The 13,209-nt window shown below is 36.6% G+C and overlaps 1 protein-coding gene across 3 annotated transcripts; it reads right to left on the bottom strand.

Annotated features, from left to right (window-relative positions):
* Positions 1 to 8,676: 8,676 nt before the first annotated feature.
* Positions 8,677 to 12,302, bottom strand: LOC114543257. 3 transcript variants are annotated; one of them, XM_028562321.1, is made up of 8 exons: positions 12,175 to 12,302; positions 11,307 to 11,474; positions 10,676 to 10,817; positions 10,395 to 10,496; positions 10,269 to 10,297; positions 9,446 to 9,940; positions 8,936 to 9,077; positions 8,677 to 8,749 (listed from the first exon to the last, which is right to left on the bottom strand). In XM_028562321.1, exons 1-6 carry the CDS (start codon positions 12,256 to 12,258, stop codon positions 9,833 to 9,835), a joined length of 633 nt encoding a protein of 210 aa, XP_028418122.1. In that variant the 5' UTR covers positions 12,259 to 12,302; the 3' UTR covers positions 8,677 to 8,749; positions 8,936 to 9,077; positions 9,446 to 9,832. The 3 variants fall into 3 exon arrangements, with proteins under 3 accessions (XP_028418122.1, XP_028418121.1, XP_028418123.1); XM_028562320.1 differs by having other exon boundaries at positions 8,936 to 9,940; XM_028562322.1 differs by having other exon boundaries at positions 8,936 to 9,940; positions 11,313 to 11,474.
* Between the last annotated feature and the right edge of the window lie 907 nt (positions 12,303 to 13,209).

Here is a 13,209-nt window from a genome sequence, read left to right as displayed (position 1 = left end):
AAGGAGAAAAATTGTTGCTTTAGATACAGCTTGTTCGCAATCGTATCTCTTTCAAATCGATTTTTCAACGTGTCCCATATTTCTTTTGGAGTGTGGCATTCGGTTATAAGGTAAATAAGATCGGATTTAATAGACGTGACTATGAGAGCTTTTGTCTTCTTTTGAGCCTTTTCAAACGACGCTTCTGCCCCGGAACTGCTTTCTTATGTACTTGGGCGAATCGACGATCCATCAACATGACCGTACAGTTCCTTAGCTTCCATAATTGCGGTCATCTGATACTTCCATATTTGCCAATTTCTCGCATCTTCAAGTTTATCGATCGATAATTTGTCTTCCTGGGCCATTTTCGTAAAATATACAGGTCAATTTAACAAATAGATTACAATGAACCGTTGTCTGTTCAGTTATAGATACACGGTATGACGTCATATGTGATAAGAATAAAAAAGTGGCCACGAGCCGCCGGGGCGAGTGGTCACTCTGTTTTATATAATAAAACATTTTATTATATAAAATATAAAATAAACATTTTATTACATTTGTTTTATATAATAAAACTGAAAAAAATCCAAAATTAATTGAATTATTTGTTTGCAATTTAAAAACAAGAAAATTGCTGTGACGTCATTCCGTGCGTCTGTCCTCTTATAGATCATGGCTCTCGACCAACGAAATTGCTTGAATTCTTTACGTTATTATATAAAACGCAATAGACAGTTACCTCACAGTTTGGCGACGTCTGGGCCCATAACCTGTTCATTTTATAGATAAATATCCAGCGAAAACATCGTACAAATATGTAAATTTAATATCCTTTTACAGCGAACATAACAAGAACGTTTTATATACGTAACATGCGCCTGCTATATGTGCATGCGTCCATCTAATAGTTAACTTATACTTTATATAATCATGCAATAATGTTGAGTGTCTATATTCAACAAACTTAAGTGAAACTATAGGTGTCCAAGGATAGTTCAAAGTTTTATAGATATTGCTAAGCAACCAGACATTTGTCCCAACATAAACGTTTTGACTTATGCCAGTAAAAATGTAAAGAACTAGGTTAAACATAACCCTTAATCAAACAGGAGATTACTCAAAGTACTTAAATTACGTTAGCCCCGATATTGTAATACTAGATTATAAATTTAGTTGCTCAAGCAAAGCGGGCGTTATTTTATCAGTTTAGTATTACAGGGTTCGGCAAAAAACACCATGTCTCATCTTTTCGTCAAACAACTGTGACTACATGAACTACATGTATATGATAGCAACAACTGATTCGTCATTTCCAAAGAATAGCCAAAATAGTTGCGTTGTAAATAATGGAAATAAAAAACCGCGGTGAATATTATGTCAATGATGTGAATACAAAGCAATATACTTATTTTAAAATCAATACTGTATAAATCAATAAATAAAACAAGTTAAACTGATTTAAAAACGTTGCATTTCTGATCATGTACAAAAAATTACTATAAGCGTAAATCAAACTACCCCCGGAAAGTTTACACTATGAATGACTGACGGATTGTCTGACTCGTCTGAATTTTCGCCACTTAGGACAAAGAAACTTTGCCCTAAAAAAGCAGTCCCCTCGACTGTTCACATGCAAGCTTTCAAGAGGCCGGAACTAACTCTTCTAACAGGGAGATTATATAACTGTTGTATTTGAGTACCTCTGCCATGAGTGATTCTATATTTTAAGTTTGCATGAAACTCTTTTTTGTTGCAGTAAATTTTGCATAGGTTGTTCCTGATGGGATGCTGGTGTTTTCCCCGTCCTATGGAACCCTTGATACAGCACTGAAACATTGGCAGGCATAGCTATAGATTTAACGATGGTGTAGTTTCTGATACGCGGACGAATGAACAGACGAATTAAAAATATTTTCCCTTTTCGTCTCTAAAACTAATGTGATTTTTATACAGATTAATCTTACTGGACCTTTTGTTAGTTCTTTCTTAGCCTTAAGTCGAAATTTCACCGCCTCGTTTGTTGACGAAACTGATAGGAACGATGTTTCATATCCTAGTCCATTACGTTAATTCACAATGATTATTCTTTGTTTTGTAAGAGTTCTGGTCTATGGAACCGACTTGAAACAAGAAAACTATTTTTGTTGAGCCGAGACGGAGAAGGGAATTTACAGAGCTTGGTTCTATTTCCATGCAGCGAAATCTTAAAACTAGGCTTTATAAAGAGTAAATATATGGTTAAACAGTTCATCTGTACGTTTTTACCACGACGAAAAACGGGTCATTTTGATCTGTAGGTTATGTTCGACTAAATAATTCTTAATGAACGGGCTGATTGAGGTTTATCTTAAGATTTATAGTCTGTTTTAGGCAGTGGAAGGATTTTATGAAAAAGTCTGCGATCCAGAGAACAAGGGTGCTGTGTTTCTTGCCGTTTGCCTAGGAAAGGTATGGTGTTTACCGCATTTTTCCAACGTATTAATACCAAAGTCATGAAACACCGACAGTTAAGACCGCTTGTTACGTTTAAAACTTTGTACAGTAATAAGCTCTTGGTTAATCTGCTGAAATCTTGTCAGATTTGGTGGAAACAGGTGATAATTTCATGTCCAGAGTCAACGAATATATATAATCCTTGATTCTAACCCTCTGTTATAAGTAGTTGGGTAAGAGTTAGGGTGAGGTTGGAAATTAAAAGTTAGGATTAACTTCGTAGAGCTTAGACATGAAACGAGCTATGGGCGTGAAACTATGATCGAAACATACCAGTCAAACACATCCTGATAGCAGATCGTAAAAAGAATTGATACAAGCCTCAGATGTTTTACAAGAAACTCGTGTGTTTCTCACGTTTAGTTCAGCGAAGGTGTTGACTTCAGTGATATAAACGGTCGTGCTGTCGTCACAACTGGTTTACCTTATCAACCGGATTTTGATCCAATGGTTGGGGTTTCGATTAACAACCTAGCTAATGCTCTTTTAATATTCGAAAAAATAAATTGGGAAATGAGTCTTTTGATCATCGTTCAGCCGATAATAGGAATACGTTGGGATTTGTGGTTACTCAAGTTTAATTTATTAATAATATGTCTTTTTAAGATCCTCTACTCTGATTGGTTGGTCGTGAAACACATATCCGTCGGTCAATAATCAGTTATTATTACCCCAGTTATGGTAAAAATCTATTATCTCTAGACATCTTTTCCAAAGTTCAAAAACATTTTTTTTTGTTTTCCCTCGCATTTCAGGTGGAATTGAAAAAACAATTCCTAGATGAGGTGGTAAACAAAAGAGTATTTAAGGTTGGTTATAAAGTACTTTTAATCATAATTTTTTTTAAGAAATAAACTATTAAAATTGCTTTGTGGTTTTACAATCCTATACGAAACCAGGAATATGTGGCAATTCCAGACTCAAAAGTCAATTTAGCCCGTATTCAAATAGGGAAACTTTTGTGCTGAGAATTTTATCTGAAGCTCTGTCAATTCAATTCGTGACTGTGAACTCAAAGTCATATATCATTGTTTATACCATCACTATCACAATAGTTTGATAAACTTCTTCTGAGTCAGGAACAAATGTAGTTACTATTTCACTCATAATCTTGTATTTTCAGGGATTAAATGGTCAACAATGGTATGGTCAGCAGGCATCTCGAGCTGTCAATCAAGCCATCGGTCGTGCATTATGTCATAAAGAAGATTATGGAGTTATACTCTTTTGTGACGAGAGGTGTGTTTCTTCAACTTTAACATGGTCCAACAAATTTTGGATGAGAATTACCGAAAACCCTGCCAAATTACCCTGCATATCCGTTCTAATCTGATACCCAACTTCTGGTCTACGGGTACAGTAGCCATATTTTGTTCAATGAATTTCCATCGGACTTCACATCTAAAATGCGTTTCCAGTAGTCAGACTTTGACTTGTTGGGGCAAACAAGATTTTTATTATAAAACATGTAAACAGCTTGAATTTCTACTGAGCAAAATAAGGCTACCCATACCGTAGACTGCTTTAGGGTAAATTAAACTTTTAATATTTTGTGGGAGGGACGTCTTCAGTGAAAACGTGACTTTTCTGTCTAATTTTTTTAAATAATGAATGCACTCTGTGTCAGTCAATATTTAAACTGTTATATGATTAGTCCTTGCACCCCCAAACCAGGTCAGGTGAGATCCATTTAGGCAAGTGAGTTTGTTGAATTGTGTCCTCATTTTCCAAGGTTCTGCCAAGAAAGAACAAAAGCGGAACTGGCAAAATGGATGAAGCCGTATATTTGTGCATATCCGACATTTAAGGACCTTCAGAGGGAGTTACGGTATTTTTTTACACGAGCAACCGAATTAGTGCGTTGTTAAATGAAGTATCGTGATAAATACACGAATAGAGATTCGGTCAAGTCCTAATTCCCCTCTGTTCTTAATCTAATAATATGGGCTACTGTACCGCTACCGCTGGTAGGTGTGTAATGGTACGGAGAGACAACAATATAAACTTAAAAACTACCCCGTATTTTTGTTTTTGTGTCTTTAAGATCTAAACACCAAAATAAAACGTTACATCTCCAAGCGCTTTTTAAATATCGATGTTGTCTATATTGTGGAAATCCCATCTTTTCATGTCTAATGAACGTGCCGCTCTTGGGCCAGCTGTTTGTAAAATGGATGAAGTTATCACCTGGATAGTTTTTTCAAACGTAGAAAGGACCTGCTGACTAACTAACCTAGCATGACCAACTGATTGAGCCTTACAAATTTATTTAAAATGGTCAAAAAGAGTACATATATGTGATATATATTACAAGATTTACTTTTAAAAATTTTAGCTTTTTAACCTTTTTTCAGTTTACCCGAATTTTCGACTGAACTTTGCCCGAACTTTTTAGTTCTCGAAATTTTTCACACAAACCCCCCCGCCCCCCTGTCCCGTACGGCTAAGGAGACGAGGCAGGAAAACAGTTACAATTTTCTTATGGCTTTTCCAATTAAACAGCTGAGAAAAAATTGGTTCATCATCTGTAGCCTTTATACTCCTGTCACATGAATCCTGTAATCCCAACAGTATATTTTTGTTTGGATTTCAGCCACTATTGAGGCGAGCCGATCCACAGATTCAGCCAACGAGCGAATAATCGCGCTGTTCATCATTAATTTTTCAATTCTAAGGTTTTCAGTGCTTTCTGCACTATCAGATTGAATGATCAACAGTGTTGAGTTTTTAGTGTTAGTAGCCCTGTCTACGCTAGCAGTCGCGCTTGCAAGATCGCCGCTCGCGCACATAGCTTTAATCACGCGAGTACGAATTTCTTTCGCGTTCTTTCCATCAACTACCAGGAACGTTTTGTTTTTTAGCCGGGAATCGTAAAACCTTCCGCCTCAAAAAAACTCTTTTCATTTGCTGGCGATGACCACGTTCCTCAGTGTAGGATAAGACCATCTCTTACGAATTCTTTCAAGCTGTACTAGCTAATTGCGGGTACTTCATCATAAATATGTTCACTATATTAAAGAACGCTGACTCAATGTCTCGCTTGCTCACCAAAACTCGCGTGCGTAAAGGAATTAATTATCCACGTCAACAAAGGACCGCTCACTTGTCGAAATTTTTCGAGAGGCTCACATTTCGCGAATAGTTCACATTTCGCGAATAATGTTTAACCAAATTGGTTCTGGGTGACCAGAACGGCTTTACGAATGTTAATGATGCATGTTTCGATCGATAGGTGGTGATAATTCTCCCATTACCCAGTTTGGTTAAATACAGACAAATTTTGTTCATGTTTAACCAAATTGGTTCTGGGTGACCAGAATGGCTTTACGAATGTTAATGATGCATGTTTCGATGGATAGGTGGTGATAATTCTCCCATTACCCAGTTTGGTTAAATAGAGACAAATTTTGTTCATGTTTAACCAAATTGGTTCTGGGTGACCAGAATGGCTTTACGAATGTTAATGATGTATGTTTCGATCGATAGGTGGTGATAATTCTCCCATTACCCAGTTTGGTTAAATAGAGACAAATTTTGTTCATGTTTAACCAAATTGGTTCTGGGTGAACAGAACGGCTTTACGAATGTTAAGGATGCATGTTTCGATCGATAGGTTGTGATAATTCTCCCATTACCCAGTTTGGTTAAATACAGACAAATTTTGTTCATGTTTAACCAAATTGGTTCTGGGTGACCAGAATGGCTTTAGGAATGTTAATGATGTATGTTTCGATCGATAGGTGGTGATGATTCTCCCATTATCCAGTTTGGTTAAATAGAGACAAATTTTGTTCATGTTTAACCAACCCGGTTCTGGGTGACCAGAACGGCTTTACGAATGTTAATGATGCATGTTTCGATCGATAGGTGGTGATAATTCTCCCATTATCAGACAAATTTTTTGTTCTTATTTACACGTTTCACCAACTAATGACATGTGTCTATATATATCTTCACTTCACGGTGCAAGGACGTGTTTGTTTTCATACTTTGGGAACGGCAAATGACAAATTTTAGGAAACAATAAAATCTCAGATAACTTCTAGAAAAATGTAAAGTACTACAAATACGTTAATAACGGGAAACACTTATAACAACAAGGTTTCAAAATGTCTGCTAAGTTCATTACACTTGAAAGATTTAAATTTCACAATTCTGAGACAAAGTTCTGTTTAATGTGTTCGGATTAGGCATCTGAGGCATTATTTCTTTTCGAAGCTTTCTTGTTCATAAACCACAGTACAAATCGACAATGATTCATGAAATTTTCTTGGGTCATGAAAGACAACTGGGCACGATATCTTTGAATGATTGAATTTGCTTGTTCGTTCACTTGACTATTAATGACTGTCAGTTGGGGGTATATATTAAGGTTATAGCCACCAGAACAACCTATATATAAAGAATGTACGGTTCTAAATTTTCAAGCATAACTGTAATTACAAGAGAAAATTAGTTATGACTTTATGAAACTGAAACCTGCCCTGACATGTTGTTTGAACTAAAAAATGTTGGGCCAACATATCGGCCTTGTTTTAATACGCCTTTAACTTCTTCTGAAAAAAAATAGTCACTCGATACTCAATACCTTTATGGTTTCCCCAATGAAACCGGTCAACCAAAACAGTTGTGTCTTTGAAGTACGCAGGATCTCTGTTGAGGCAGTAGCTATGCAGATTACATGCATTGTCATATATTATAACTCGAGGTGCTGAAAGGAAAATAATTTGTTTTTGACAATACAATAACAGCAAAATATGACGAAACCGAAACACAAACCTGTTACAAATCTTGTTAGAAAAATGGAAAATGGTACGTTTGGAGATTCCCGTCTCTGCATGACTTGGTAGCCATAGTTAAAACCTACAAAAGAGGAAAAACTCATATACATACTTTAAAATACATACTTTACTATATATGTATGTATCCATTGTTATAGTCACATACATACATACAGTAAAATGTGTTTTAATTTATTAATTTATTATGTATAGCATGCATGTATCAGTGTCTCTGTATTCTAATATGTTTTTTTTAATTTTATTGTATAAAGAAGATATTACCATGTGGGCAAAACAGTGTGAATATGCCTGGAAGAAAAAAAGAATGTCCGGGATGTTTTTTGGAACAAATTTCATCTGTACGACGTGCAGCGTCAGCCAAGTAAAATTTACGATTTCGACGTTTCGGTAAAGTTGGGAAGAAACACAAGGCGTCGGTTTCCAAATCCTCTATTGGTGCTGAAATAGACGGAGCCGTGGTGCCGGTGGTGTTTACAAATGGCGCTTTTGACTTCATCAAAAATTCCGCAAACATCGGACGCCACATTCGTGGTAAAACTGTTGGGCTAAGTTCACGAAGAACAGCAAAGATAACCGGGCATTGCTCATGAACAAGCGTCAGTTTAGCCGGACAACTAAATACATTTTCTCCGCTAATGAGTTCTCTGAAAAGGGAATGAAGTTCTTCAGTTGGTTTAATCAACCCACACACAGGAGAACTTGCAGTGATAGCACGAATTAAAGCCTTAATCGGCGGCGGACAATCGGATAAGTGTTCGTAAGTATCTTTGAGCCAGTTTATAAAGGGTACGACAGAAGGGGACACTTTTGTGAGAAGTTGAATTAATTCTCTAAACTGTTGGTCTGTTAAATTGCCATTCTTTGCAAGTTTCGTCATTAATTTCCGGCAGGGATTTGAACTGATCATGACTCTCTCTTTATGACTAGTAAAACGATAAAAATAGAAATAGATAAAAATATTTCAAAGGAAATTAATTCCAGTATTCGACATAAAGTATAGGAACACCAATCAATGACAGTTTATCCTTCATCTGGATCCACATTACATGCATTGAAAAAATTTCCGCCACTCTTTGAAAGCCCCTTCTACATTTGTAGAGGCTAAAGGTGAGTATATAACACACGAATTTTGGACAGAAGGCAGTCTAGAACGCAATACTAACATTTATATTATATTGGTATTGTACTTATCTTCCAGACATTACACCCGATGTTTCAGCACGAGTATTTTCTGCGTTGCATCTCAACAACATGGATTTTCGAAACGCAACAGTTGTGGCATCGCAAACCATTATATTCGGCTCCGGACCACACTGCTGACAAGTATTCCCTGCTGAAAATCTATATCAAGTAAACTGAGGAATGAATACCATGCGTATCGAAACTTATACGATGGCATTTCCTCTTCCGCGGTACCAACATCAGACAATCGACGGGTCCAAACTTGAAAATATGTTTGTAAGGTACAACTAAATAAAGACGCATATACATAATTTATAAAATTACACAAAATACATACACGCTGCCCTACAGCGGAAAAGATCAAGAAGGTTATTATAACACCGAAATATTTCCAGTAACATTTAAGACCACTGGGAATGAAGCGAAGAATTTACAGAATTTGCAAAATGCCAAACAAACCATGATGCATGTACCTGCCAAACAAAAAATGATGCATGTAATCGCGCAGAACATCGTGGGAGATAAGGTATCTGTCCATGTTTAGAATACCTAAATTATTTCCATCAAAAAAATTTTTTTCTTGGCATGAGGAATTGGAACATAGCCTGTAAGAGACTTGAAGATAAAAAATACATTAATTTCTTAATATAATGGAATACTTTTATTGTGCACTTCCTTCGATTTCAATTGCGAATTATTTGCAGATGGATGGTTGAGAGACCAAACAATTATAGTGTTAAACTTTTAGGCAAAACCAGGACTGTTGAGAATTCAAATTTGGCGTTAAGGAGTAATACTGTAACAACTTGCAGTTTTTTTAAAATAAGTAATTCTAAACGAAACATGCATCGGTCCCTGGTGAGCAAACAATTGGTGCAGAATGGTTACCATAATCAGGTAAGTAAGGGCTGAGGGTTTGTCTAACACAGGTGGCATACTTCATGTTAATCATGAGGCAAATATAACAAGAAATATTAACTAACCATGACATACTAAGGTTCCACTGAAAAGAAATAAGTTTCTTCTTGAAACTAAGCATCCACTGCTTTCTGTGCCTGATCCATTGAACCATGCATGGGAACACGAAGGACAATGACTCAATTGTTCAAACCCATCCGGCATGATTTGGAATATTCCATTTTCATCACATGGCAACAAAGTTCTTAACGTGTGCTCTTGCATCAAATTATGGTTATGAGCATTGTCGAAATTTACTTTTTCCTTTGATGCACATATGGGGACAGAAGGAGAGCGTCTTACTTCGTGGTCAGGAAAAACATGTTGTAAGAATGGGAAAGATTCGTCATCTTCATCAAGTTTAGTTTGCACAAAAACCACATGAACACAGCTGTGAGTATCATATTTGCATGTCAGACATTTAAGACATATTTGTCTGATCCAACAAACGAATATTTACCATGAACAAAAGAACAGACAACATTTCTGCTGCATGGCAACTCATAAATGCTGTCTGTATTCTGTAAAAAGGATTGCAACACAAAAGCAAATTTAGGTCAGTCAATTAACTCAATTTACACCTACACACTACTAATAATAAAAGACTTAATGGCTATTTAACAGAAATTCAGACTAGGCCCAAAAAACAAAGGTTATAAAGGTTTCATTCAGCTAATATGTAGAGATCGGTGGTGAAGGTAAGCAAAATGAAATGAATATGATACTCAGGGGTGGATCCAGCGCTAATGCACTAATTTGCATGACACAAGAAAACTGCTAAAAATAACCACTTTGTTTTGTAATGCAAATTTGTGCCCTAGTGCTGGATCTACCCCTGATGATACTCACAAAATATTCATGGTCATCATCCTGATTACCTGAGAAATATTTATCTGGTTGTTATATGTACATTTAAGGAACATGAATTTTATAATAACAGTATGCACTTTAAATGAGAGAAGTAGAATACCATACCTATAGCAGCTTCCAGCAATGAACCATCAACAGCTTCAATTTTTCCAATAAATCGTTTTACTACCATGCAGTGCTCACATGGCTTATTTTCTTCATTAAGCTCTGAATGTTACATTTCAGTTACTATTTAAGATACAGCAAATGAACACAGAACAAAGGTAACATTGCATTCAAAAGGTTTCCATAGGAATACTTCATTCAATATGTAATGCACTGTACTGTATGCAAACATCATTATAAACAGTTTCAACTTACAGTAAACATGCATACAAGTAACATACCTTCAGCTGTTCCTTGCACATATACATTTAATGATAGAAGATAATTGGAGCGATTGCTGTCACATGAACATCTATACACCCAGCCAAGTCCAGAACCACCAAAGTTATGCAAAGAGCGTTCTACTAAGAGAAAGCAGTTCTCCTAAAACAAACAAAACATATATTGTTGTAGGGGGTTTCACATCTTTATTTACATTCATTGTTTCACAATTAAGGCAATGTATTTGTTAGGAAATTGGAATACATCACCAAAATATGCATAATATCCTAGGTAGCCCAAAGGTATTTGTGTTTTAATCTAAAGCGTCTATCCAGTTTAATATCGCGGTCTGTGACGTAAACACCAATTGCTATATTTGTATTATAATAAGATAATAATAATCTTATTATAATACAAATATAGCAATTGGTGTTTACGTCACAGACCGCGATATTAAACTGGATAGACGCTTTAGATTAAAACACAAATACCTTTGGGCTACCTAGGATAATATAAAAGAAATATAATATAGAACATCTGGTATAAAATTTGAAAGTGCTAGTTAATTAATGCAGCAGTGTTTTGATTCTTAAAAAAAAACTTTGTTAACTAATTAACAGATAAGTAAAAAAGAAGTGTTAAAACAATAACTTTAACTTTTAAAGTTCCTTTAACCCTATCGAAATCTTGAATGGCAAATGCCATTAAGGTCTGTCCAACACCAGCCACAGCACTTGCTCGACAGACTTCAGAAAAATAGGCATCAACATTTGAAACAGCACCAACATATTGATTTGATGCTGGCAGTACATCGTCTGTCTGTAATAAAAGATCTTTGCGGTGATTCAATAGTTTACGATAGACCATAACGATTCATGCTATATTTACTATACAATATATTTATACAATGTCTACTTCAGTTGATTCAAGTACGCTATCCTCACATGATAAGCTCTCTTCTCCTTTATCTGGTAAATACACCACTCGACAGAGTTAAAATGTCAAATTCCATGCGTGTTTTGATGTCTGACAGAGACATTATAATGTTTTTACATAAAGTAACAAAAACTGATATAGTTGACATTTTTTGAAAAAGGGCAGAAATTAGGGAAAAAACATGTGTTTTGTATGAGAAGAGAACTTATGTTGTAAACAGTGCTAACCAGAGAGTCTGAAAGAAAGTTGCTAACCAGTGAATGTTAATAATTGTTAAAGTTGGGATTCGGGAACAAAAGTAAGCTAAATTTAACTATATAATTGTATTATTGTATTATGTCTTTGTAATTTGTAATGTCTTGCAATTTATAGATCGAATAAAAACGTTTATACGATACCAAATCACCAACTTATCGGTTCGGTCTAAACCTGGCGAATCAATAAGCGAATATTAAATATAGCAACTCTAGCTCTATAAACATTGGGGTTCATTCGTACAAAGTTTGCTAACAAACCTGGTTGATAATTTATAGTTATCTAAGTGATCACAAAATGTATATAAATGGTAATACTTAAGCCTTACCAGAAACCTCCAGAGGCTCTTTATTCCGCCGAAAGGAACGCCTACGTTTACCAGTCTTTGTTTTTGGTAAATTCGCGAGATCATATCGACCTCCTCCAACAAATTTAACCTTAAACTTTTGACTTGAATTGCTATCCGCCTTATTGGATATTCTATATTACTCAGTAACCTGGCCTTGGTTAGTCTTGTTGGTTTTTGAACAAATTTTGTCTGAAATAATACCTCATGAGCATGAGCAATGGGAGCAACCGCAACCGGCAGAGGTGAATATCGCGGGCGCGCATGACCCCAGCGTGAACGCGCCAAGATGGGCGAGAGAATTGATCGAGCGACAGAGCAAAATCGAGAAATTGTTGGAGAGTAGTGAACGCGGTCAGCCAAGACGAGAACGAAGAGCTAGGAGAAACGAAACTGTCCAAGTAGAGTCGCACGTAACGAGAACCAGGGAAACGCGACCAGGGCAGGTTCATACCAGAAGTGAATCCGCCCGCGCGCTCACCACCACCACCCGCTCGAAAGATTGCCAGTGCAACGAAAAACAACGCCATCTACGCTGAATGCAGAGTTAACGGAAAACAGGTGACAACTTTGGTAGACACCGGAGCCGCTGTGACTCTGATGTACAGGGACGTGTTCAACAGGGTGAGAACCGTTGATATCAAAACACGACCAACAAGTTACAAGTCAACCGGTGGTGGGAGCGAACAACAGTCCGCTGCTAGTCCATACTGTGGCGGATGTTAAGATAAAACTAACGGGAGTTATCGCAAGTCACGAGATACAAGTGTGCGATGATCTAGCACAAGACATGCTTATTGGGGCAGACTTTTTACAACCCCACAATTTCGTTATTAACTTTGCGAAAGGAATGCTCGAGGCCAATGGCGGGACAAGCGAACTGATTTCTAAACAGGACAAACAGATTTGTCGAGTAAGAGTGGCAGAGACAGTTACTATTCCTCCGTACTCGATGATAAACATCGCGTGTAGGGTAGACGGTGGTACAACTGTGGAGGAAATGACTGGTGTACTGGA

Source organism: Dendronephthya gigantea, unplaced genomic scaffold (assembly GCF_004324835.1).
Source record: "Dendronephthya gigantea isolate DGI-Jeju-01 unplaced genomic scaffold, DenGig_1.0 000427F, whole genome shotgun sequence".
Taxonomy (NCBI): Eukaryota; Metazoa; Cnidaria; class Anthozoa; order Malacalcyonacea; family Nephtheidae; genus Dendronephthya; species Dendronephthya gigantea.
Note: the sequence above shows the minus strand (reverse complement) of the source record. Positions and strands in the feature narration are given on the sequence as shown.